Genomic DNA, 27,980 nt, shown 5'->3' on the forward strand with positions numbered 1-27,980 from the left:
GGACAGCTGAGGCTCTAGTGCAACATTTCTGGATCTAGATGGGGCTCGGGCATGTATTAGAGAGGCACCTCTGGGCTGCTGTACACAGAAGGTTTTTTTTTTTTTATCTTAATGCAAAGAATCCATTGAGATAAAAATAACTTTTTGACTTTAAGTTCCAGTGTAGTTTAATACAGTCAATTATTCTGTACAGAATGTGATTATCTTTGGCTGTAGAGATCACTTTATTTTCCAGTCCCCTGTTTTAATAATGGCATTAATTGTGTATATGAATATAGATAGGTATTACTGATAATGCAGCCTAAAATGATCTTGCATATCAGGTTGAATTAAACATCCATTGAGAATACAAATCATTAGCTGAACACATAAAAACATTTTCTTATGTTGTTCACTCAGTTCTTAATTGCTACAAGAAAAAGTTAAAATGCCCAAATAATGCCAACCTTTGGATTTTTTTTTTCCCCTTTTGGCTCACTTAAGTTATTGTGCAGTAGTATTCTGATGCAGGGGGATAATTACCCATAATGGATATTTTAATTCCTTGATTCAATAACTGTGTCAGAAGTTTAATAACACATTTGACAAATATTCAGCTACATTCAAGCAATTTAGGTGATTATACAATTGTTATAGGAACAATAATGAAGTTGTCAGTCTTTCTACTACATTTTGCCAACTTTGACTAATTTACATGACATAAATATCCCTGCATGTAGCTATATAAATTCTCCCTAATATATTATAAATGTTGGTTGCTAAGGCTCTCAGGCACCTTAATCTGGCCAGTAGCTGGAATTGTTCATTGTTCTGATTTATCTTGGTAAATCATGTCTTTGCTGCACATTATGGAAAGTAATTATTGTACTCTTGGTGTATGGCTTTTCTCCTTTTTATTTATTATTTTATATGAGACATGCTGAATGAAACCCGCTTGTAAATCTTGTGCTAGCAGAAGCATTTCACTCTTGTTTTCATGGAAATCGTTTTATTAAACTATTTACTTTTTTCTGTGCATCATTTATGAATACCTGAAGTCTGGAAGAAGTGGAAAGACTATACCAGAGCTGGAGAAGACTATTGGTCTGATGAAACGAGTCGTGGAAAGAGTGCAGAAAGAGAATGAGGACCTAAAGAAGGCCCCAGGTGTTGTGACAAATGAAAAATTATCCAATCTCGAATTGGAAAATGAAAGACTAAAGGTATCAGCCTTTTTGTTTTCTTGTGGCTTTGGTCTTGTGTCTGCCAATATGCTGCCAAGATACAATATTCAGCAGCTAGAAAACAACACATTTGACCTAGCTGTCCAACATGCAGCTAGTCTATTTTCTCATACTAATGCACAGTTTCAGTATTTCACAATAGATTTGAATGTAGAGGAGGAAAGATGGCTTAATCTGTTTTGTCATTGTTTTAGATTGGCTTTTTTGGCCTCTACATAAAAGATGAGGCTCCTCCAATATATCTTGCATTTAGGGCTCATTCACAACGTGGCAAAAATCACTTCACCTCCAGAAGATTTACTCCCCCCATCCCCCCATCCTGGCCAGGCCATTTTTGCGATATGGCACTGCGTTACTTTAACTGACCATTGTTGTACGACACTGTACTCTAATAAAATGCACATCCTTTTTTCCCACAAATAGAGCATTCTTTTGGTGGTATTTGATCACCTCTGCGGTTTTTATTTTTTGCGCTATAAACAAAAAACGACTGTCAATTTAGAAAAAATATATATACTTATTTTTCATACATCATGGGACACAGAGTTAGTCTAATATTCATTACCTGCTGGGTTATACTTCATCTCCAGGTGAATGGACACTGGACACTGGTAGTCTAAAGGTCTTTAGACAGGAAGTGATACTTTATATAACCCCTCTCATACAGGAAATACTTCAGTTTTTTACCAGTGTCTGCAAGATGGGTGGCACGGTTGTTTGAGCTCTCTGAGCTCCACGTCTTTAGTCCCACAAACAGTTCTTAAATGAATCAAGGGATTGACCAATTGGATCCATTTGACACAGGCTTTATATGCTTAGATAAATGGTACCCAAGCCTCGCAAAGAAGACTCAAGATCCTGCAAGGTTTTGCCTGTAATGCGGCCTTGGGGCACTGGACCCTGCGAAGTGAAATCCCGGACACCGCAACGCTAAGGCATATTCGTGCAGGGTGCGGTACAGGTCCAAGATTGTCGACCCTAAACATGAAAAGAGTACCCAGTCCTTGAAGGTCCTCAAGTGACAGGAACCCACCATGAAGGGTGAAGATTGGGCTCTTAGATTCTAAGCTGCCCTGTGCCTGGATGGGTAAGTGAAACCCATTTATTTAATATTGTGGGGTGTCCTAGTGATTGTAACAATCAGTCAAGCTAGCTAGAGGCTGGACACCTGTGTGTGGTGACCATATGGGGGAGTTTTTGCTTGAGTCTGGCTGTTTTTTACCTGTATTATGGCACATGATGGTGCCCCATTTCACCTTGGTTCGGCAAGGCGCACATGCGTTCGCAAGAGCACTGCTGGGTTCAGCAGTTTGGCGGCCATGGCGCACGTGGCTCCGCCACACATACACTGTAGCCTTTATCTGGGCACAGGAAGATTTGTGTCATACGTGATTACAGCCACGCCCATTTGCCGGGATCAAGCACGTGCGTGCGCACACATGCACAGAACATCCTGGGCACAGCCAGCTTATTCAAGCTGTATATGCCATGCATACGGGCCTTTCAGAAGGCAGCTGTGGGACACAGAGCAGTCTTCGAACCAGGCATTTGCAGCAGTTCATTTCTCCTTGCCTGGGTCACGTGGATCACCAGGTGTTGCTTGGCAAGGTAAAGGTGCTTAGCAGGATTGTTGCATAGGGGCTTGGTGAGCCCTATTAAAGGGTATCCCTTCTGAGGTGTGTTGATACTACACCCAGGTTCTCCCTTTTTGTGGCTAGTAAATGTCTTCAAAAAAGAGGAGAGAGACTAACACTACAGGTGAAAGACACACCTATGTCATCAGTAGTTCCGGATGAACCAAGTCGTATCCCTAGTGTTGTATCCCCTGAAGGACCAGAGGCCTCTGGGCAATCTGAGCCGCTGCGTCTATCTGGGATTGTGCCTATATTTAACTCTGCTGCTTCACCCTTTATTACTAAAGATAAACTGCCCTCAGCCCTAGCCGGGTTAGAGCACAGGATTGCAGGCATGATTGCCTCCATCCCGCAGGGTGGCAAGAAGCGTAACAGATCCCCCTCCCCAGATCCTCCTAGTCTGGAGCAAGAATAGGTTGAGGATGGAGAAGAGCTTAAAGCTCAGGATTCTGTGGATGGCCTGGTGGATGAGTCTGTTTCCGAGCAATCTGGACAAGAAGATATCCAGTTGATGTCTGCCTCTCGGTTACAGAGGCTTTTGATCCTGACTCTTACCGAAATGGTTCGTTCTGCCTTTAAGTTGCCTCTTGCAGAGGGTACTGAACCTCCCTGGTCCTCTTTGGGATCCCTGAGGCCACAAAGGCTTTCCCCTTACACCATCTGTTGGAACAGGCAGTGTATGCTGATTGGGAACATCCTGACAGGATTTTTTTTCCTCCTAAAGAGGTTTTCCCTTTTATATCCCATGGATGAAAAGTTTAAGTGGAGCATGCCAGCCGTAGATGCAACAGTCTCTTCCTTAACCACTTCCCACCCGGCCAATGCATATATACGGCCGGGTGGGAGCCGTCTACTTCTGATAGGACGTTCCTGAACGTCCTTCAGAAGGAGCGGGATCGCGCGCGCGTGCCCGCGCAGCCGCGCAATCCCGATGTGCTCGTGTCACCCGGACACGGCACATCTCAGATCGGCAGGAGGGCTCTGTGATTGGCCATCCTGATCACATGATGGCCGTCTCCAATCACGGCCGTCATGTGATGTAAACAAACAGCCGGTTGCTAGGCAATTGGCTCCTCCTCTCCTCACACAGAAGTCATCGCTGAGGAGAGGAGAGCAGATCGCTGCAGCTGGCTGATGATCAGTGAGTATGAGCTGTTTTTTACAGCTTTTTACTCACTGATCACCAGTCTAGTGTAAACACACAACACACCACACAGTACAAACACAATGTCCCCACATATGTCCCCAAAACACACATGTCCCCAAAACATACATGTCCCCAAATAATAAAAACACATGTCCCTAATAATAAAAACATGTCCCTCACATATGTCCCACTAAAATCACATGTCCCAATGATTATCTGCACACATATGTACGTGATCACCTGCACACATATGTACATGATCATTTGCGTACATATGTCCGTGATCACACAAACCAATTATTATACACTTAATGGAATTTTTTTTACCAAAAACATGTAGCAGAATACATTTTGGCTTAAATTTATGACAAAATTAGATTTTATTGGATTTCTTTTAACCACTTTCAGACCGGACCAATTTGCTGGTCAAAGACCAGACCACTTTTTGCGATTCTGCACTGCGTCGCTTTAACTGACAATTGCGCGGTCGTGCGACGTGGCTCCCAAACAAAATTGACGTCCTTTTTTTCCCACAAATAGAGCTTTCTTTTGATGGTATTTGATCACCCCTGCGGTTTTTATTTTTTGCGCTATAAACAAAAATAGAGCGACAATTTTGAAAAAAACGCATTATTATTTACTTTTTGTTATAATAAATATCCCCCAAAAATATATAAAAAAACATTTTTTTCCCTCAATTTAGGCCGATACGTATTCTTCTACATATTTTTGGTAAAAAAAATCGCAATAAGCGATTATTGATTGGTTTGCGCAAAAGTTATAGCGTTTACAAAATAGGGATAGTTTTATAGCATTTTTATTAATAATTTTTTATTATTTTTTTTATTACTAGTAATGGCGGCGATCTGCGATTTTTATTGTGACTGCGACATTGTCGGGGACCCATCGGACATTTTTGACACATTTTTGGGACCATTGTCATTTATACAGTAATCACTGCTATATAAATGCAGTGATTCCTGTGTAAATGACACTGGCAGTGAAGGGGTTAACCAGTGGGTGGCAGTGTAGGGGTTAAGTGTTCCTAGGGGTGTGTTACTAACTGTGGGGGGGTTGGGCTTTCATTTAGTGTACACTGATCTCTGCTCCAATCACATGGAGCAGAGATCAGCGTCACTAGTTGCTAGGCAGAATGGGAAAATGTTGTTTATACAGCATTTCCTCCATTCGGCCGCTCCGTGAGACGATCGCGGGGATGCCCGCGGTGATCGAGTCCGCGGGTCCCGCGACCGGACTCACGGGGGTCCCGACCAGCGCGGGAGCGCGCCGCCGGTGGCGCGCTCCCGATGGCACGGCGGCAACGAATATTGGACGTACATGTACGCCAATATGCCTGCCCGTGCCATGCTGTCGACGTACATCGTTGTGCGCTGGTCGGGAAGTGGTTAAAATAGAAAAAAGAAAATATTGTTTTTTTTCCAAATTTCCGCTTTTTTTGCGCTTATATCGCAAAAAATAAAAAACGGAGTCGTGAATAAATACCACCAAAATAAAGCTCTATTTGTGCAAACAAAATGATAAAAATTAATTTGAGTACAGTGTAGCATGACCGCGCAATTGTCACTGAAAGCGCTAAAGCGATGAAAGCTGAAAATTGGGCTGGGAAGGAAGGGGGCTAAAGTGCCCTGTATTGAAGTGGTTAAACAAGAACTTGACTTGTCCAGTAGATAACACACAGGGCTTGAAAGACCCTGTTGACAAGAAATTTGAGTTATTATTAAAGTTTTCCTTTTCTTTGGCCAGTTCAGCTATGCAGCCAGCTGTTGCAGCAATTGGTATCTGCCAGTCCATAAAGGATCAGATCAGTCGGCCTGACAGGCCTAACCGGGAGGATGATCTGCCTGAAAATAAGGCAGATATTCCTTGAGTGCTGTGTTTTGCTGTTGACGCCTTAAAGGATTCAATACAGCAGGTTTCTCGCTTGACTCTCTTGTCTGTACATATGCGCAGACTTTTGTGGCTTAAAAACTGCTCAGCCAAGCTTCCTTGCAAAAAGTTATTGGCAGGTTTCCCCTTTCATGGGAAACATTTATTTGGTGATTATTTGGACAAATATAGCTAAAATATTTCCGGAGGGAAAAGTTTTCTATTTCCTGTGAAGAAAAGTACCAGGCGTTCCTTGTTTAAAACCTCAGGTACTGCTTCCTCCAGTGTCTCAGCGCCAAGGCAGTTCCACCACCAACAGGGTGCTAGGGACAGGGGCAAGCCGCAAGGCCAGGGCCAGAAAAAGCCCTGGGTCCAAATATCTTTTAAACCCAACGCCAAGCCCTCCTTTTGAGGGGATGCCCCCACTCCATCAGGTGGGGGGAAAGCTGCTGCGCTTTGCAGACATTTTGGAGAACAATAATTCAGGACGAGTGGGTGCAGAGTAGGTCACCAAAACTATATCCTACGGTTACAGGCTGGAGTTGCGGGGGGTTTCCCCTCAGAGGTTTTTAAGATCCAGAATTCCCTTGGATACTCCAAAAAGAAACGTATTGCTTCAGGCACTACATCATTTAGTGCATCAAGGAGTGATTGTAGCGGTTTCTGTATCCAAAAAAAGGCATGGGGTTTTACTCAAACCTGTTTACGGGGACACAAGGCCCATTTTGAACTTAAGATCCCTGAACCAGTATCTACTGATCCAGTCCTTTCGGATGGAGTCTGTTCACTCAGTAGTGGCCTCACTCCAGATGGGAGACTTTCTAGCCTCTATCGATATAAAGGACACTTATTTACACGTCCCTATCTTTCAGCCTCATCAGAGGTTCCTGAGATTTGCAGTAGAGGAACGTAATTTTCAGTTTGTGGCTCTACCCTTCAGACTTGCTACAGCTCCCTGGATGTTCACAAAGGTCCTAGCACCAGTGCAAAGATAAAAAAAAAGGGGGAGAATACCGCGCTGCTAACAAAAAATAATAAATCCTAAACTAAAAAGCAGCAACTAATGTATGAGATACACACACATAATGGAGAAAGAAAGAAGTTAATTGTGCTGACAGTGAAACAACTAGTATGCAACCAGTGTTAAAAAATATATGAATACCTCAATATGACCCAATAAATTGGTGACAAAATATAATTGAAAATAATGCAAAAATAATTAAAAACATATAGTGACAAAAATGTGAAAAAAAGTGACAAAAAATACAAACGTGCAGCTTGAGAGATGTGAGGCAAACAAGCAACCTATTAAAGTTCATAAACACTCTCACTAATGATGTAAATAACTAAGATGTCTAGTATACGTGCAATCTTCCACCACCGAGTGTTAGACACTGTAAAAATGATACGCTTACCAAAAGGCAAGCAATGAAAGCTTGCGGCTAAGCACCCAGCCAGGGCCTTTTCAGGGGGAGTCCAGGATATCAGATATAGGAAAACACTGCAGCCAGTGAACAGGTAGAAAAAAGAGGGACTTCCCATAACGTAATACTGATATGAAATATTTAATATGGTAATTTAAAAGTTACACTTACAAATTTGTGGAGTTAAAAATAGCATAAATAGCCGGCCGGCTGCAAACGCCCGCTCGTTCAGAGGATCTCAACACGATGACGTGGGACACCAGTACTGGGTCTTTTAAGAGTCCAAGGGATCTTGTTGCTCAGGTATCTGGACGACCTGCTGCTCAGAGATCACTCACTACAGGCTCTAGAACAGAGCATAGCATGCACAGTGCAGTATTTGGAAAGCTTAGAATGGATCATAAATACCAAAAAGTCAATCTTGAGACCAGCTCAAAGTCTAAAGTATTTATGTCTGATTCTAGATACTGATTTGATCAAAGATTGTATGACTGAGAGCAGTGGCAAACAAAGTCTTAAGGCCCGTACACACGATCAGGCTTTTTGACAACAAACATACAAATTAGCTGTTTTAAGGCAACATCTGACCGTGTGTACGCTCCATCAGACAAACTGTTTTGGTTTTCATCAGACTTTTGTTGGCTTTGCGAGCGGACAAACTTTTTGACAATATAAGTCCAATGGAGCAGAGTCCGATCATGTGTACACAAAACCATCAGACTTTTGTACAACACGCATGCTCAGAACCAATGCAAAAGATCAGACAACAATACAGAAGTTGACCAAAGGGTGGGCTGGAGTAAATTAACGTCCTCTTTTGAAGTGTCGTCAGTACATTCGTATTTGTTGCCTAAGTCCGATCGTGTGTTTGCAATACAAATTTACGGCCAACGCCCGTTGTACAAAAGTCCACGGGAAAGTGTGTACAAAGTCCGATCGTGTGTATGAGGCTTTACTTTGGAAGTTTGCAGTCAGGGTGTCCAAGCTGAGGTGTCCTCCCTCACACCAATAGACAAACAGTCATCAAATAAAAGAAGCAGCCGGCAACTCCATAACATCAAGCATATTTATTTTCAAGCCTTCACAGTGAGTACAGTCAGCAGCATGCTGCTGACTGTACTCACTGTGAAGGCTTGAAAATAAATACGCTTGATGTTATGGAGTTGCCGGATGCTGCTTTTATTCGATGATCCTAGATACGGTCCAATCAAGAGTATTCTTGCCACCCGCAAGGATCTGTGCCCTGAAGGATCAGGTGCTTCAGATAAGGGGCACCAGGCAACCCTCCATTCGGCTCTGTATGAGACTAAGGAGGATGGTATCCTCCTTTGGGGTGGTGCCCTATGCCAAGTTCCATTCCAGGCTTCTACAACAAAGCATCTTGTTGGCTTGGAACAGGAGAGGACAAGCCCTGGATTATCCTATGTCCTTATCTCCTTGGGCACGCTTAAGACTAAACTGGTGGTTGCAGGATCAGAACCTGCGAAAGGGAAAATCCTTCCTCCCAGTAACTTGGAGAGTACTGACTACAGATGTCAGTCTCTCAGGCTGAGGAGCAATCCTAGAAGGGCTCACAGCTCAAGAGAAATGGTCAAGGACAGAACAGATACTGCCCATCAACGTCCTGGAATTACGGGCAGTACGACTGACCCTACGGTCCTGGACGGTGGAGCTTCAGGGCTGCCCTATCAGGGTTCAGTCCAAAAATGCCACTGCAGTGGCCTATATAAACCACCAAGGAGTCGTTCAGCTCTGAAGAAGGTGAACCAATACTAGCCTGGGCAGAGGGACTTTTGCCGATTCTATGGGCAGTCCATATCCCGGGAGTAGAGAACTGGAAGGCAGATTATCCCAGCCGCCAGAAGATCTGCCCAGGGGAATGGTCCCTACACCCAGGGGTGTTTCAGGCAATTTGCCAATGTTGGGGATGGCCAGAGATCGACCTACCTGGCATCCAGGTTCAACAACAAGCTACAGCAGTTTGTGTCCCGAACAAGAGATGGCAATTGGAGCAGATGCTCTGGTAGTTCCATGGAGCCAGTAACCCCTGGTTTATGCTTTTCCTCTGATCCCTCTCCTTCCACATTTGTTGCACAGGATTCAGAGAATGGGAGTTTGTCATTCTGGTGACACCAACCTGGCCCAGATGCCCTGGTCCCTGGAGATTGTGAGACTGACAATAGACGAACCATGGACGCTTCCACATCACCCCAATCTACTGTCTCAAGGTCCTATATTCCACCCCGATTTACAGCTCTAAATTTCACAGCATGGCTATTGAAGCCAGGGTGTTAAAGGACTGTGGCATCTCAGGACCAGTGGTGTCTACCCTAGTGAATGCTAGAAAATCTGTCACTAGGAAGTTCTATCATAAGGTCTGGAAGACTTTTATATTGCTTGTTGTGAAGCCAAAAAATGCCATCCTCGGAAATACGTGATTGGGAGAATTTTCTCTTTTCTACAGTCAGCTGTGGAAATCAAATTGGCTTTGAGTACAATCAAAGGTCAAGTTTTGGCCCTATCAGTATTCTTTCAAAGGCATTTAGCCTCCCATTCACTGGTCCTAACCTTTATGCAGGGGGCAACTCTCTTGCTTCTCCCCATTAGGTCACCTATGTGTCCTTGGGACTTGAACTTTGTGCGGTTTGTGTTACAGAAACAACAATTTGAGCCTACCAAGGCAATTCCATTAGACTTGCTGTCATGCAAACTAGCCTTCCTGATAGCCATCACCTCGGCTAGAAGGGTGTCTGAGTTGGCGGCCCTTTCCTGCAGGGAACCATACATGATCCTTCACCATGACAGGGTTGTGTTACGACCTGTTCCATCCTTTTTGCCAAAAGTGGTGTCGGCCCTTCATTTAAATGAGGATGTTATTTTCACTTCCTTTTTCTCTCAATCTAGTTCAGCGGAAGAGAACAACTGCATTCTTTGAAAGTTGTCTGGGCAGTCAAGGTTTATTTGTCTAGATCTGCGGAGATCCAAGGATCAGACTCCTTTTTTGCTTTACCAAAATAACCCAAGAAAGGGCAGGCAGCTTTCAAAACTTCCATTGCCAATTGGGTCAGTAAATTGGTTATTCAGGCCTATGGTCTGAAACATAAAGCTCCTCCCTTTAGGGTGAGAGCTCATTCTACCAGGGGTGTAGGAACCTCCTGGGCTTTTCGCCATCAGGTATCTGTGACTCAGAATTGTAAGGCTGCTACCTGGTCTTCAGTGCATATGTTCACCAAATTTTATCAAGTGGGTGTTCGAGCAGCCGAGGATTCAGCTATTGGCTGCAGTGTACTGCGGGCTTCTGTATAAGGTCTGATGGCTATTGTTTGGCAGGGTGTCTCTTTCCCCTCAGGCTATTGCGCTGGGACGTCCCAGCAGGTAATGAATATTAGCCTGTGTCCCATGATGTATGAAAAAGAAAATAGGATTTTTCCATCATACCTGTAAAATCCTCTTCTTTGAGTACATAATGGGACTCGGAGGTCCCTCCCTTCTTTTTGGAGATTCAGTGCTCGCTACAAAACTAAAGTACTTCCTGTATGGGAGGGATTATATAGGGGATCACTTCCTGTCTAAAGACCTTTAGTCTACCAGTGTCCATTCACCTGAAGAGGAAGTATAACCCAGAAGGTAATTAGCTTAAGTAAGGTAAGTATGACGAAAAAAAAATATTTTTTTTTTCTTTTTTTTTTTTTTTACTTTCTGCTCTAAAACATCCAATAAAAAATATATGTGTGTGTGTATATATATATATATATATATATATATATATATATATATATATATATATATATATTCACCAGTTTAGGCCAATATGTATTCTGCTAAAAATCCCAATAACCGTATATTGAATGGTTTGTTCAAAAGCTATAGCGTCAGTGACTTATAGCGGGACCGCGATATTGCGGCGGACAAGTCAGGCACCTAACTGACACTTTTGACACTGGGGACTAGTGACATTATTACAGTGATCAGTACTAAAAATATGCACTATCACTGTACTAATAACACTGGCTGGGAAGGTGTTAACAGGGGTGAACAAAGGGTTAAATGTGTGCCTAGCTGGTGTTTCAGTGTAGTGGGGGAGGTACTTTTACTAGTGGAAGGCATAGATCTGTATTCCTGCTTTACAGAAACACAGATCCATGCCTTCTGTACTGACAAAACGGCAATCTGCCTTTTTTACATGGGCAGACTGTCATTCTGTCTGTGTACCGTACAATCAGCGGACATCAGGTCCACGGATCCCGCTGTGTAAAATCACAGCTGTGGCGCACAATCGCGGCCAATACCCGGAAGTGCAGGATCATGTATATACAGTAGCTGACAAAAGTGAATACACCCCTCACATTTTTGTAATTATTTTATTCTATCTTTTCATGTGACAACACTGAAGAAATTACACTTTGCTACAATGTAAAGTAGTGAGTGTACAGCTTGTATAACAGTGTAAATTTGCTGTCCCTTCAAAATAACTCAACACGCAGCCATTAATGTCTAAACTGCTGGCAACAAAAGTGAGTACACCTTTAAGTGAAAATGTCCAAATTGGGCCCAATTAGCAATTTTCCCTCCCCAGTGTCATGTGACTCGTTATTGTTACAGGGTCTCAGGTGTGAATGGGGAGCAGGTGTGTTAAATGTGGCGTTATCGCTCTCACGCTCTCATAATGGTCACTGTAATTTCAAAAATTTCAAAAAAATAATTGTTGCTCTACATAAAGATGGCCTAGGCTATAAGAAGATTGCCAAGACCCTGAAAATGAGCTGCAGCACAGTTGCAAAGACCATACAGCAGTTTAACAGGACAGGTTCCAGTCAGAACAGGCCTTGCTATGGTCGACCAAAGAAGTTGAGTGCACATGCTCAGCGTCATATCCAGAGGTTGTCTTTGGGAAATAGACATATGAGTGCTGCAAGCATTGCTGCAGAGGTTGCTGGGGGGGGGTCAGCCTGCCAGTACACCGCACACTGCATCAAATTGGCTACATGTCATCCCAGAAGGAAGTCTGTTCTAAAGATTATACACAAGAAAACTCACAAACCGTTTGAAGACAAGTAGACTAAGGACATGGATTATTGCTGGAGTCGGCAACCCGTGGGCTGTACCCAGCCTGTCACCTCTAATTGCCTGGCCGGTCAGTGCCCGTGCCCGGCCCGTGGGCATGTTCACCGCTGTTTCCTTCATTGGACAGCAGCGAGTGGTTGGTATCACAGGGCTGAATTGGGGCGGAAACCGCTGATGTTAACTTTTTTCATTACACAGCAGGTGATTGGTTGCCAGGTGATCCTAGCAACTAATCACCAGCCTGTTGATGTAAAAAGTTAACTTCAGCAGTTCCCGCCTCCATCCAGCCCTGTAATCCCAATCACTCTCTGCTTTGTAAGGTAGGAGAGTTCTACCTACACAGTGTGTGTTTTTGTGTTGGTGGGGTGCAGGGGAGCAAAGGGGAGATGACATTATGGGGGCAGAGGACAGATAACATTATGGGGGCAGAGTACACTACAGTGAAAGTGTAGGGACAGAGAACACTGCCTTGGGGGGCACAGGAAACTTGATATGGGGAGATTGGCCAGAGGACACTATGGAAGTGATGTGAAGGGGGACAGAGGACAGTGCAATCAGGGGACTCTATTAGGGACACCATCACACCTGGGGACAGGGACCCCATCTCCTCTAGGGATAGGGATCCCTTCTCACTTGGGGACAAGGCCCCCATCTCCCCTGGGGACTAGGCCCCCATCTCCCCAAGGGACAGGGCCCCCATCTCTAGACCATGCTGGCTGGCAGGGCTGGCGTCAGCCACCCTTGAGTGCCAGGATGGGGGAGGGGGCAGTGAAATCTAAATCCCAAGCCACATGCTCCCCCAGGGTGAACTGGCTTTGCATTAGTGAAGCACCTTAAAGTTAGGTAAACCTGTACTGTTATTATTACTATGTTAGGATTATTATTATCTTAATAGCAGTTGAATGCGGCCCTACATGCATTCACATACATTGAATCCAGCCCTTAAGTGGAAAAAGGTTGCTGACCCCTGGATTACTGGAACCATGTCCTGTGGTCTGATGAGACCAAGGTCAATTTATTTGGTTCCTATGGTGTCTTGCCTACAGTAAAGCATGGTGGTGGGAGTGTCATGGTCTGGGGCTACATAAGTGCTGCCGGCACTGCGGAGCTACAGTTCATTGAGGGAACCATGAATTCCAATATGTACTGTGACATACGGATGCAGAACATGATCTCCTCCCTTCGGAGACTGGGCCACAGGGCAGTATTCCGACATAAGGACCGCAAAGACCACTGCCTTGCTAAAGAAGCGCAGGGTAAAGGTGATGGACTGGCCAAGCATTACTCCAGACCTAAACCCGATTGAGCATCTGTGGGGCATCTTCAAACGGAAGGCGGAGAAGCGCAAGGTCTCTAACATCCATCAGCTCCATGATGATGTCATGGAGGAGTGGAAGAGGACTCCAGTGGCAACCAGTGAAGCTCTGGTGAACTCCATGCCCAAGAGGTTTAAGGCAATGCTGGAAAATAATGGACATTTTAACTTAGGGATGTACTCGCTTTTGTTGCCAGTGGTTTAGACATTAATGGTTGTGTGTTATTTTGAGGGGACAACACATTTTACACTGTTATACAAGCTGTACGCTCACTACTTTACATTGTAACAAAGTGTAATTTCTTCAGTGTTGTCACATGAAAAGATGTAAGAAAATATTTGCAAAAATGTGAGGGGTGGACTCACTTTTGTGAGATACTGTAGCAGTAACTGTGCTATAAGGCAGTTGGCAAGCGGGTAAGGTATGCTTTGCCACAGCAGTCCATTCATTTTGACTATGTGTTGCATTAAGGTATGCTGTGTTATGGCAGCCCATTCATTTTACTGGGGTGACAGGCACAGAGTGCAGGTCTTAGGGGTGAACTATGCTGAGTGCAGAGCTTAGCTCTCTTTCACATGCTTAGTGCCACCCCTCCTCTTTGGCTCTGACCTCTGCACCACTCTCCCCCATCCCCCACTTCTTCCAACATCTCTCTCCATTGCCCTCATTTCACCCCCCCCCCCCACCTCAAAAGCTTCCTTGCATCTTACCTACCTCCTGATAGTGTAGACAGCTCCACCTCTCTCACTTGCAGGGAGATCATTCATCAGCATCTGTCCCCACCGTGAGTGTGTGTAGGGTAGGCAGGGATTTGTGAGAGCCATGTGCTGCCCAGAGGAAAGCTGTCCTTGTAAAGTGATAGCGGTGATCAGGGAGCGGCGGTGAGAGTCAGAGGTGGCGGAACAGAGTTCTGCGACGTTTCACCTGAAAAAAAGTCCTGGATGCGAGAGCTGCATGAAATGGCCTGACAGGCCGGATTTGGCACATGTGATGTAAATGACTAATAGCAGAGAACTGCACAAAGTATACATTGTACGTTTCAGTGGTCAATAAAATGTTCATTTATCTTTCTCTCCAACCAATGCTTGATATGAGGAGAAATCACACCCACCAAATATATACTGGTTTGCAAAGGGCCAATGCACAAAAAAACGCACTGGACTGCATGTGGTGTGAACTGACCCTTACTACAGTGTGGCAGTTAAAAGAGGAATATCTGAATTATTCCCAAGTAAATTGCAACATGTTCTTTCTTGAGAACTGTAAATCTGTAAACCCATCTATTCATTTTTTTTTTTGTAAAGATTTGCAACAGACTGGCCACAAGAGGGGGTGATTTACAAAAGAAACCAGCTTTAGGCGAATGCAGTATTTGTTGCATTGCATCTCTGCACTTGCTTTGCACCGTCAGTCTCACCCAAGATTCAGCACACATTTGGCACTGAATCATTCATCTGATTTGTAAAGATAACCTGCCAGAACATTCACTTGTCAATGCCAAATAAATATTTTGTATTGGTTTCTGTATTTGCAAGTCTGAACTCATGAATTTCTGAAGAGAATCGAAAGGTTCTTTTGCCTATTTCACCTACCTTTTATTTACGCTTCATGTGTTGTATAGATCTCCTTTTTTCCAATATATCTAAAGTCATTTTAAAATTTAGATAGCATGGAGAATGATTACAGCCTATTTTAGGGTTCATATTAGTATTATTTTAGTTTTTTGCAATCTGAGTCCCATTTGTGAGCTTTCTCATCACTTCTTGTTCTGTAGACACAACTGGAAGTAAGGCCGCGTACACACGCGCGGACTGTTCGCCCAACTTTGTCCGTCCAACAGTTTCAGCAAACAGTCCGCTCAAAATTAGCATGGACGGACATGCCCACACACGACGAACGAACAGTTTGCTGAAACCGTGCGCGATGACGTGAACAGCACGTACGACGGGACGAAAAATACGACGTCCTATACACTGCATTATAGCTTTCGGTGTGAAAATCCTTTCTGAGCATGCGCGCAACTTTGTTTGACGAACAAGCCTACACACGAGCGGGCTGTTCGCTGAAACAAGGTTTCAGCGGACAGTTTTTCGGAATTTCCGAAAAACCTTGTCCGTCCAACTGTCCGCTGAAACTGTCCGCTGAAAGCCCACACACGAGCGGACTGTCCGCCCAAACACTGTTCAGCGGACAAAGTTGGGCGAACACTCCGCGCGTGTGTACGCGGCCTAAGGGGGGAATCTCTGTAAAGTGAAGTAAAGTAACTTTCAGACGTTTTTAATCGTTGAAAGATTTTCCCTCTATTTCCTGTTCAGGTGTCAACTCAAAAGTTTGGATTTTCCTCACTTTTGGTGGTGGTGGACTCCAGGACAAAAAAAAGAGGGTGAATCTCCCCAGCAGGGACACAGACAGCTACTATAATGCAACATAGCTTTTAATGTCTCATAACCATATCCAAAAACAAACTTGTTCCAATCAATATACTTTAATTTGCATTTGCCCAGTGAACTCAGGCAAGCAAATTCGCCAGGATTTAATCATCCTTTTAAAGTGGTTGTAAACTCCCCCCCCACAACTTTATCACATTTCGATCTGCTTAAAAAAACCCTAATAGTTGCTGCATGTAGATGCCTCCTTACTTGCTTACTTTTCTTGTAATCCGTCCCGTTCTGTGTAGTGGCGTCACCGGCACATGCGCATCTCTCCCGTTTTTCACGGCATGCGCTGAGTGCCGTTACACAGTCTCTCCATTGACGCAATGCCGTGGAAGTGATTTCCTCTCCCAGCGGCACTGCGATCAAAACCTGCGAGACTTCAGATTCTTTCTGAACTTCCTGCTACACCCCACGTGACTATGTGACATCACATGGGGTGTATACTTTGCCATCGGACTACATAGCATAACAGTGTTTTTAGCCGCAGCATAGAGCAGCTTGACAGGCACACAGTATGAGAATGGAAAAACGACTGTGTAATTCTGCACTGTCAGGTCGTCTGTGAGCGGCAGAGCATAGTCGCCATAGCAACGCTGGATTGAAACAGAGGCTTGGTTAAGATGCGATCATGCATGTGCGAGAATACAGCAAACCATACATGGAAGGGCGGAATTAATTTGCAGTGCAGACTCGAGAAACAATACCTAAAATGGCGCAGCCTAATCCCTAGGGAAATCATTTGTAAAAGTTTTAATAAAATGTAAGTAATATGCGATTGAGGCTTATTTACAATGGGTGGCATTTGCTTATAACTTCCTATAATGGTCTAGATGAAAACTAGCAACAGAGTGGTAGAGTTTACTTCCTCTTTAGGAAGAGACCTTTTAGAACAGCCTCATTGTTAGTGAGTAACCCCTTCCCACCGAGCGTACGCAGATATGTGGCCTCGGCTTTCGGGGGTTGTACCGGGATGATGCCCACAGCTCCAGGCATTATCCTGGTACCGTTTTTAAGAGCGGGTGATTGGCTTTCCAGGGATAACAGCCGATCATTGTTATGCCGGAGGAGCAGGAGGAAACGTCCTCCTCCCACCGCTCTGACCGGGCCTCCCATCCCACTGGGAGACCCAGTCCTCAATCCACCACTTCCCGGCAGCTAGAGACAGACTGGCACGAAGCCAGAAACGGCTTTGTTCCAGTCTCCTGAATGTAAACACGGAAGCGACGTCACAAGGCCACTTCCTGTTTACTTGGCTGCCAATGGCGCCGGATTTAAAAAAATATACAGTATTCAGAATCGCAGTTTTCAGCAATCTAAATACTTTGAAGTGCAAAGGAGGGATTGGAGGTCTTTTAGACCCCCAATTTCTCCATAAAGAGTACCTGTCACTGCCTGTTACTGTCACAAGGGATGTTTACATTCCTTGTGACAGCAATAAAAGTGATCAAATTTAATAATTTTTTATTTTTTTTTAAACACAATTTAATAATATAAAAATAAATAAAATAAGAAAAAGTTTTAAAGCGCCCCCGTCCCCGCGAGCTCGCGCAGCAAAGAAAACACACGGAAGTCACGCCCGCATATGTAAACGGTGTTCAAATCACACGTGAGGTATCGCCACTATCGTCAGACCGAGAGCAATAATTCTAGCATTAGACCTCCTCTGTAACTCTAACCTGATAACTGTAAAAAAAAATTAAAGCTTTGCCTGTGGAGATTTTTAGGTACCATATTTTTTCGCCATTTTCACGAGTGACATATTTGGTATCTATTTACTTGGCGTAACATCATCTTTCACATTATACAAAAAAAATTGGGATAACTATACTGTTTTGTTTTTTTCAAATTCATGAATGTGTCCCTTTTTCCAAAAAGTTGCTTTTAAAACTCTAGATTCTCTGCTAAAAATATATATATAATGTTTGGGGGTTCTAAGTAATTTTCTAGCAAAAAATACGGATTTTAACTTGTAAACATCAAATGTCAGAAATAGGCTAAGGCTGCGTACACACGGGCGGATTGTCTGGCCAACTAAGTTCGTCAGACAATCCGACAGACAGTCCGTCCTACTTTTGAATGAACGGACTTGACCACCCACGACGAACAGACAGTCCGCTGAAAGCTTGCGCGATGACGTGTACGGCACGTACGACGGGACTAGAAATTCGATGTCCAATACACTGCAATGCAACCTTCGGCCGTGTAAATCCTTTCTGAGCATGCGCCATACTTAGTCCGTCCAACTTGCCTACTCACGAGCGGACTGTCCGCTGAAACCAAGTTTGGACGGACTGTATTATGGAAATTCCGAAAGACTTAGTCTGCCAGACTGTCCGCTGAAAAAGTCCGCTGAAGCCCACACACGAGCGGATTGTCCGCTGAAACACGTTTCAGCGGACTAAGTTGGCCAGACAATCCGCCCGTGTGTACGCGGCCTTAGTCAGGAAAGGGGTAAATTCAATAGAAAAGCGTATACAAACCCAATTCCAAGAAAGTTGGAAAGTGTAAAATCCACATAAAAACAGAATGCAATATTTTGTAAACCTCATAAACCCATCATTTATTCACAATTAAAAATGGGAAACGTATCAAATGCCTCAACTGAGAAAATGTATTTTTTTTAAATTGATGGCAGCAAAAGTCTCAAAAAAAAGTTGAGACAAGGCACAAAAATCTGGTAAAGGGGTACTAAACAGTAAAAGCTGGAAGCTGGAAGGTTTATTGACAACAGGTCAATAACATGATTGGGTATAAAAAGAGCATCCTAAAGAGTCAGAGTGTCTCAGAAGTAAAGATGAGCAGAGGTTCACCAGTCTTAAAGTGAATCTCCACTCCTCACACATTTGGCTTATGTGGGAGCTGGTACCTAGTTTTTACAGGTACCCGCTCCCAGTTCTGCTTGGATTGCCTAGGATTGAAGGTCTCCTCTCCAACCCCCCCCCCCCCCCCCCCACAGTCTTCTTCTGGGGCAAGTGACATGTCCAGAAGAGGAGGCCAGTCACAAAGCATAGCACAGTGGGTAGCCGTCTGTGAAGCCTGAAAGCCGCAAAGCTAGCTGTCCACAGTTAAGAGGCTGGCACCGGTGCCCTGAAGGCTAATGAACAACTAGCCCAGATGAGGCTGGCAATTAATCCATGGACAGATACGTGTCTTTTTTTAAATTAAAGTGAGCAGCTATAGGATTTGTTTTTATTTTGTTTATTTATTTTTTTACAGAATCAACCTCCTCTTTAGGGCTGGGTTCACACTGCTGTGGCAGCGAGAGCCGGATGCGATTCGCACTGCAGTGCAAATCACATCCGATCTCTGTGCGATGCGAGTTCAGCCATACAGATAGTATGGCTGAATTCACATCGCACCCGCCGCAAACTCGCACGGGACCCATTTTTTTTTGGTCCGCAGCAGAATCGGATCGCATGGGTGTTCACACCATGCGATCTGATTCCTGTCCGAGTTTGCAGATTGCACTGCGATATGCGGACTGATCTGGGGGTGTCATTAACATTTCACTGACACTCCCAGCAGTCCGCATAGGGCAGTGTGAACTGCCAGCGGGAGGCATGCGATGCGGGAAAACGCAGCGGATTTGCGGCGTTCCCGCATCGATCCGGTGTGAACCTGGCCTAAAACAGAACTAAACTCTCTTAAAAGAGAAGCCTATGCTCGTTTGGCTGAGCTTCTCCTATGGGTCGCAGGAGTGCAATTCCTAATGCACTCCAGGACACATTTTCATCAGAGAGTGGGCTGAAGTCCACTCACCGCTGACATCACCAAGATCAGTCCAGGCACTGTGTCATTCCGACTTCAGAAGTCTGGATCTGCCAGGTGCCTAGACTGATGGCAGTCTCAGCCTCTCAACAAGCTGCTGAGATGGCCACTCCCCACTCCTCCACAGCTCAACACTACAGTGAGTGTGGAGGAGCAGAGCAGGAGAGCTGCTGATTGACAGTCGGCAGCTCTCTGCTCGGGGAGCTGTGGTGTTCGGTGGCTTGGTTCTCAGTGCAGAGACACCGGTGGACAGATGCAGCATCCACCTAGGTAAGTATGATTAGGGAAAAAACCCCAAACCCATACTTCTCCTTTAATCAGTATTATGTATATTTCATCCTTATGCTTAGTAAATAGGATGATGTAAAGTACAGTATTATATTTGCTTGTATTACATGTTTCTTTTTACATTTCTTCAGTTGCGTCCTGGTTTCTGGCATAAGCCAAATTATGTAATACATCCCATAAGTCTTCATGGGCTTTTTTTTTATTTATCCAGAGGAGGGGCTTTCTCAGCTAAAAGCACACCTGTCTGCATGCCTGAGCTAAGGGCAGACTGATTCCAGAACATAAACGTTACATGAATCATCTGTTCTTAATTAAGGTGGTGGTGGCTAGAAATGCTAAGTGGTGTTTTTCAAGGCGATTTTTTTTATCAAAATAAAGCATGGAAACATGGATGGATGGATGGTTGCGTTTTGCTTTGAATATTACAAACACATTTAATAGTGTTTTCCGTTTGTGATGCTAAGTTCCATTTTAAACTCCATTTTAACATTGCATGCAACGTTCACCTAATGCTAACCTATGCAATTCCAATCTGGCAAGAGTAATAGTAATATTGGTCAGAACCCAACTGAAACAACCTAGGAGCTGGATGATCTACATCAATCATCCATTTATGCGTAGCCAAATAATTTCCCTCCCTACCCTGACAATTGTTCAGCGTGTATATTGAAAGGGAGAAGACTTTACAACTAATATGGACACATACTATTTGCTTGCTCATGAGAGAACCAGCTATTCTGTGCATTGAACAATGGCTTGTTGTGTAAATAATAAAAAATCCTCAGACACTCCTAGTCGGACATGCTGCTGACATATCAGCATAAGCTCCTACCTGGGGGATAAAGCTTAATTTTTAATGCAGCGTTGAAACACCTCCAACTCTGATTTATGTGCAGCCTCTGAAGCATTTCTTTTACAACTATCCTACAAGATTGCCATGTACACATATAACACACACTGCACTGATACAGCTCTGTGTTTTGTTTTAAGATCAATCACTACTGTGTTTTTGTATAAGATCATTCCCTATTGTGTGTTTGTCGCTTTTTTTCACACCTAGTCTGAACTTGAAAAGCTGCAGCTGCATGTGGGTGGACAGCTAAGTATGAGATATGAAGCAAAGACGAAAGGCATTGAAAAAGTAATTGTAGAAAATGAGAGACTTCGTAAGGAACTGAAAACGGTAAGAATACAATATCCGTCATCCAAGCCATTTTAAAATTGTATCCGTTATGTATGATTAAGTCATTTGGATAATTTCTAGTGTAAACAGCTCATTGTTGCATGTAAGCTAATTTTGCAGGTGCTGTTTGGCTTTAATTAGACTTGCATGCGTCACTTTACTACTGAATCACTAAAATTATTTTTCACCTGTGTTGAAGGCAAATACTCAAATCATGTATTTAATTTTTTGTTTGTTTATTTTTATCTGAACTGTTACCTGATGCCGCATATACACGACCGGACTTTCCGGCAGGCTAGGTCCGACTGAATCAGTCCGTTGGACAATCCAATCGTGTGTGGGCTAATCCAATTGTTTTTGCACGTAAAAAATCCCATGGACCTAGAAATAGAACATGTTTCAAATCTGTCCAACGGACTCGATTCCTATCAGGAAAACCGTTAGTCTGTATGTTGGTCCAATGAACCAAGTATGATGCAAGGGAAGCTATTGGATACTGGCTATTGAACTTCCTTTTTTAGTCCCTTCTTACGTCATAACGTTCAAAGCGAACGGACTTAGTCTATTCGTGTGTGGCCAGGTCCGTTCGTTCGAAATGTCCAAAGGAAACTCCGCCGAAAGTCCATCGGGAAGACCTTCTGATCTAGTCTGCCAGAAAGTCTGGTCGTACGCCGCATGACTGTTACTTCTAATGATCCATTTTACAGCTAACAAATTCATTATATTTGTGCCTTTATATTCTCCTGTCTCAAAAACATCTGATCAGTTGGCCCTATGTTTATGAATAGAAAATAAAGGGGTTGTTTTTGGTCAGGCAATAGCTTTAGTTTTTCTAGTGTAGTTTGGGAAATGATTGTTAACACATTACAGCTTTAGGTGGGTTAAATGCATTGTTCAAGTATATCCCAGACTTCAATTTCTCCCTCTAGGGCACGGCCCAGCATTATTTTATTCTTTTGCCTTGTCCCTGTAGCAAAAAGCAGTTTTTATTACTTCTATGACTTTATCACCAGGCTTGTAAAAAAAACTGCTGGTAGCTTAGTTGTTAATGAAGTAGGCACTACCCCCAGAACTACATCTCACAAGAGCCCATTAATTACACAAAGTGTGTGGACATGTTTTTGAAAGTGAAGGCAGCAATATTGTTTTGCTGTAAAGGAAATCAGTATGTGCTCTTTGATTTGTAGACCGTTCTCTGTTCGTGTGTGTGTGTGTGTGTGTGTGTGTGGGGCGCGGGGGGTTGTCAGCCTGTTAGCACTTTGGTTGCTGTTGCCCATCCCTCAGTTGGACTGCTTGTGGACCCTACAACACACTCTGAATTTCTGTGTCCCTCAATATATGAGATATAAAATGGATTTCTTACATGACAGGACACAGAGGATTTTATAAGCAGGAATCCCCACCCTGGCATAACCCTTCCCTGCTCAGTTAAGCCTCAGTTATTGACTAGTCTCCTTAGGTGTTGAATGCCTCTCTAATTCTCTTTGATTTCCTGTATGATGCTTTTTCCCCCTAATTCCCAGCCTGTTCCTAACAGCCGGACCCCACATACAGAGCAAGGAAGGCCGGTAAAGTCTGCCGATTGGCATTCTGTCCTGTGGGTAACCATCTCTGGGGTATCTGACCTCACTGGTAGGGTGCTATACAGGTCTAGAGCAGGGATCTCCTTCCTACGTCACGTCCCTTAAGCCAAGTTGGGGCATGCCCACCTTGATGGGTGTTTGACGAGTCTTCCCAGGAGGAATCTCAGGGTCCAGGGCTGGCTCAGGCACAGAAGATCACAGTGAGCTTCCTGGCAGATCTGGTGGGCCTTAACCTTAAGTTACTGCTGTCGGAATCCTCTTCTCCTAAGGTCATTGGTTTTGGTTACTGGCGGCTGCCAAAAAATCCCAAGTCTTTCCCAATGTACCCTAGCAAGAGGTGATATACACAGTTTGGGCTCGCCCAAAGAAGGTGTTTTGGCCCATGAAGCACTTTGCTCCACAGTAGCCCATGGATGGGGAATTCTGCAAGAAATTGGGTTCTCTGGCAGTGCAGGGTAAGGTTTCTCCTATCCTGGTTAAAGCCAATTTACTAAGGAGTGTCCGTTCTACCAGGTAGATGTTTATTTCTTCTGTGGATGCAAGCTTTGGGTGAAAGGTCGTGCATGTGGCTTTGTATTGGAGTTCACCCTGATTAAAAATTAGGATTTTTGGTTAACCTGCGAAATCCCTTTCTTAGAGACAGCACTGTTTTTCATTGCTAGAAAACCTGAAGTTTAGCTGAGCTGAGAAGGGGTTATGTCAGGGCAGGGATCCCTGTATTTAAATTTTTTTTGCCAATGTCAATTCCTGTGATGGTGGCAGGATAACCCCAAGTAGTTATGTATATGGAAGCCGTTCCTTCAGAGCCCGTGCCGTGACCGGTGGCTCCCGCACGCACATGCGGGAGAGATGTCATCTCTGCTCCGGCCAGTCATAGCGCCAGAGCCTGCAAACCCAGAGGTAACTCTGAGAAGGATTTTTTTTCCGTGCGGGCGGCACTATAGGGCTTCATACTGAGGTAAGTATTTCATAATGAGCTAGTATACTAGCTCATTATGCCTTTGTCTTGCAAGGTTTTTTTTTTTTTTTTTTAAGGTTTACAACCTATTTAACGTGTCATATTGTCTGAACATCTTTTTGGAAAGGAAAAAGAAACATCAGAGAAGCTGCGGATAGCAAAACGAAATTTAGAAGTGATCAATGAAAAACTGACTACAAACATAGAAGAATTGAAAAATAAATTGAGTTTGGCTGAAAGCAGAGGGCCTCAACTTGAAGGAGCAGATGGGAAGGCCTGGAAATCGGTTGTTGTAAGCAAGTATGTTCTTTTTTTATTTAATTTTATGGATTATGCTCTTTTTAAGAAATGAGAAATGTTTGAATATCAGACTTTGGGGGGCCTAAAATAAAATAGAAGCATTTGTTGTTGAGCACTTGATAAAAAATAATCTGGATATTTATGCACAAACTATCCAGTAAGCCCCAGTTTCCTGTTCATTTCCTCCCATAGCCTTATACTTTGTGAAAAGAAAGGAACTAAACAGAGTTGGATTATTTGAGCTTGTTTGTATCTTATCTTAGAATAACTCATTCCTCTGTTGTGATACTAAATACTGTATACCAAAAAGTAAAGATTAATATCCAGGTCATTACATCTTGGTGGATTTTTTAAATTATCTCGAAATCATAAGGGTTCTTTAGTCTCGTTAGATATTGTGTTTTTTAAACTACAGGCTTCTTTCAGTATGGGTAAAAGCGATACAATGCTTCACATGTGAAAAGGAGGCTAGAGCTCCACCTTCTGCATGGATAGAAAACTACATTTTAGTATGCAATATTTAATATTTACCCAGCTAAAAAAAAAAAGGTCTTGGTTAAACCAGATGACCGTTTGTCTTTTCTGCCTGGTGGATTTATTTTGCGTCACCCTCTGTGATGTCACCTTCCTGTCATTACCTGTACAAGCAGGGCTGAAAAGTGAAAATCCCACTGCATCCAACCTTCTATTGCATGTCGCTTCTTATGAATGCAGATGCCGTAAATGACTTCTTACCTCTTTCTGTATATGAAAACCTCTTCATATTTTCAAGTTGCTCCATTATATTCCTAGCTGCTGTAATTACATTTGATATGCAAATCAAGCTCAGATCATCAGATTTTATAAAATATATCACTGTTTATGAAGCAAAGGCAGAATTTTAAACAATGAATTGTGAGACTACAGCACATTTAATGTGCTTAGCTCCTTCAATTGTTAATGTTAGCATGCTGAATGGCAGTAAATTAAATTATACACTGCATAAAGAGCATAAACACTTTTACAAAGCTGGGGAAAAAGGCATATACTGGCCAGTGAATTCAGCAAAGAGATGGTTTCAATTCAAATTAATGGAAAACTTGTGCTTTAGCTAGGCTCTCAAAAGTTACAAAGCCATTGCACATCAAGTATCATGCAGTCTCTGATCCTTCATTGCTAGTGCTGCCCAACATCCTAATCCACCCTGGTAAAAACTATGCACAGGCACCAATGTACAGTCTATTTGGCCTCCAACTTGCCAACATTGTTGGATAGTGTGGGATTTAGGGTTTGCCAAGCTCAGTGAAAAAAAGAATACACAAAGTCTGTACTTTATAGGGTTTTTAGGGGCCGCAGTAACAGATTTGGTAATGTTCACAAAGAAAGAGCAGGTATTCCAATGCCTTAGTTAATTTAGAAAATTTGCCTATGGTCTAGGTTTGTGTTTAGTGTGTTTGTACATATTTTCTTTATTATAGTCTAGACCAGTAATGGCGAACCTTGGCACCCCAGATGTTTTTGGACTACATTTGCCATGATGCTCAACAACACTGCAGAGTGCACAAGCATCATGGCAAATGTAGTTCCAGAGCATCTGGGGTGCCAAGGTTGGCCATCACTGGTCTAGACTAAAAAAATAACATTTAAGAATATTTTCCTTTCTTTTAGGGGACCCTACTTGTCTCTTCATGTTTTGCTCTATTTGCTTTTTTGTCACAAAGCTAAAAATAATCCAGTTGCTTACAGCACAGACAGCTCAGTATGAGTTTTGAATCAAAGAAAACAGTGCCTCAACTGTTCGGCTTTGTAAGCTAACCCAGGGCTTTGGAAATCCTTTATTATGTGTTAATGTTCAATTATACACTGCTCAAAAAAATTAAGGGAACAATTTTTAATCAGAATATAGGATCAAGTCAATTAAACTCCTAGGATATTGATCTGGTCTGTTAAGTAGCAGGGGTTGTTAATCAGTTTCAGTTGCTTTGGTGCTAATGAATTTAACAGGTGTACTAGATGGGCAACAATGAGACAACCTCCAAAACTGAGGCCACTGGCAATTTTTCCCATACTCATCTCTTCTGACTATTTTCAGAGGCAGAGGGATAGAGGGGATCAGGCAGAGGGATGTTGGGATCAGATACAGAGAGATAAAGGGGATCAGGCAGATGTATGGTGGGATCAGAGGCAGAGGGATAGAGGGGATCAGAGGGATGGATGGATGGGATTAGGCAGAAGGATGAATGGGATCAGAGGGATGGATGGAATCAGAGGCAGAGGGATGGATGGGATCGGGATCGGAGGCAGAGGGATGGTGGGATCAGGCAGATGGATAGTGGGATCAGTGACACTGGCACTCAGGGTACAGGCATTCACACAGTAGAAAAACAAACTGTTGCCAGGAGGACAGAAGTGATGGAATCTGCTGCTGACAAACAGAAATCAGTGAACGTCACAGATCTCTCAGTTCTGAGAGTTCAGCTCTTCCCTGTTGCACATTCCAGCACTCTAGGAGTTAACCATAGTGCTATGTCTGAACGGAGAAGACGGAGCTGAACTCACCCACGTGGTCAGTACAAGTTGTAAGCAGAGCACACTTATATGTACTCTGCTTACTCCTGTTAAACTAACTGTACCTTATCGAATCCCCTCTTATTGTACATTAAATGCCCCACCATAAATGCCTTTTAAAAAATATGTAGCTATTTAAATACTGCATAGTTCAGACTGTTCCTCTGCTCATCTGTAACTCGGACTCGGCTGGCCACTTCATGTTCTCCTCTCGACTCACATCGTCATCAGCGGAGGTTTTCAGCCCCGCCCACTGTAGCTATTAGATGGAGAGAGCCGAGAACATGACCGGCGTGGAACATTCTGAAATATGCTTTATATTGCTACATATTTTTTTAAAGGTATGTATACCTGAACAGTGGGGCACTTAATGAATTATAAGAGGGGATTCGTTAAGACACATTTATATTTTAAACTACAGTATGATGGGGGCGCTTCTCCCAGGAGAGGAGGGGCAAGTCTGCATGACGTCACCCACCAAATCAATTATGCCGGTCGTAGCATCGATGCCGCATTGTGGACACCCGAATCCCGATGTATCGATGTTACGATTATATTCAACACCCCTACAGTGAAGTCAGGCCGCATCAAAAAAGTGGTGAACATATGCTGAATAGCTTGCTGTTGTTTTTCTATTGAACCCCCCCCCCCCCCCAGGCCATTTCTGACATTTCTCTCATACATGTAAAAATTATCATTATTTGCTAGACAATTACTCAAAACCTCCACGGTATTTACACAGCAATTTTTTCAAACACAATTTTTTTTTAGGAGAAAATACACTTTAAAGAATTGTAATGCAAAAAAAAAAAAATATATATATATAGTGACAGTACAGTTCCATGTCCTAGTAATTGTCGTCAAGGTTTCTAAAATAGGCAGGGTGAGGGGCTCCAGGGGTATTTAATGTGGAGGAATCTGTTTTATCAGTTTCCTCCAAAGTTTGTAAAATCCAGTTGGGGACCTGGAGCCCGGAGATTCCATAGCGTTATGGGTGGGACGCAATCTCCAATCGTGGGACCGGGTTTTGGGAACAGCCAGGAGTTTGGCTGGTTGATTGAGCAGGTGGGTCCTGGGCTTTTAGCAGAGTCAGGATTAGGGTTCTGGGCTCCACCCAGAGAGACAGGAGGCCTCCAGGAGTCCAGAGAGGGCAGGTGTGTACTAGTGAAAGACAGAGACCCAAGTCTGAGGATCAGAGCAGTCAGGGGCTGCTTTCTAGATAG

The 27,980-nt window shown here is 43.6% G+C and overlaps 1 protein-coding gene across 1 annotated transcript in view; it reads left to right on the forward strand.

Moving 5' to 3' along the window:
* Positions 1-27,980, forward strand: part of CEP290 (centrosomal protein 290) — a 338,046-nt gene that overhangs the window by 270,141 nt on the left and 39,925 nt on the right. Inside the window, exons 46-48 of the mRNA XM_077471382.1 lie at positions 1,038-1,202; positions 21,247-21,369; positions 24,038-24,210. Coding sequence (XP_077327508.1) covers positions 1,038-1,202; positions 21,247-21,369; positions 24,038-24,210 — 461 coding nt within the window. The remainder of the gene's footprint in view (positions 1-1,037; positions 1,203-21,246; positions 21,370-24,037; positions 24,211-27,980) is intronic.

Source organism: Lithobates pipiens, unplaced genomic scaffold, assembly GCF_037356315.1.
Source record: "Lithobates pipiens isolate NorthernLeopardFrog02 unplaced genomic scaffold, aLitPip1_a1.2 Scaffold_8, whole genome shotgun sequence".
NCBI lineage: Eukaryota > Metazoa > Chordata > Amphibia > Anura > Ranidae > Lithobates > Lithobates pipiens.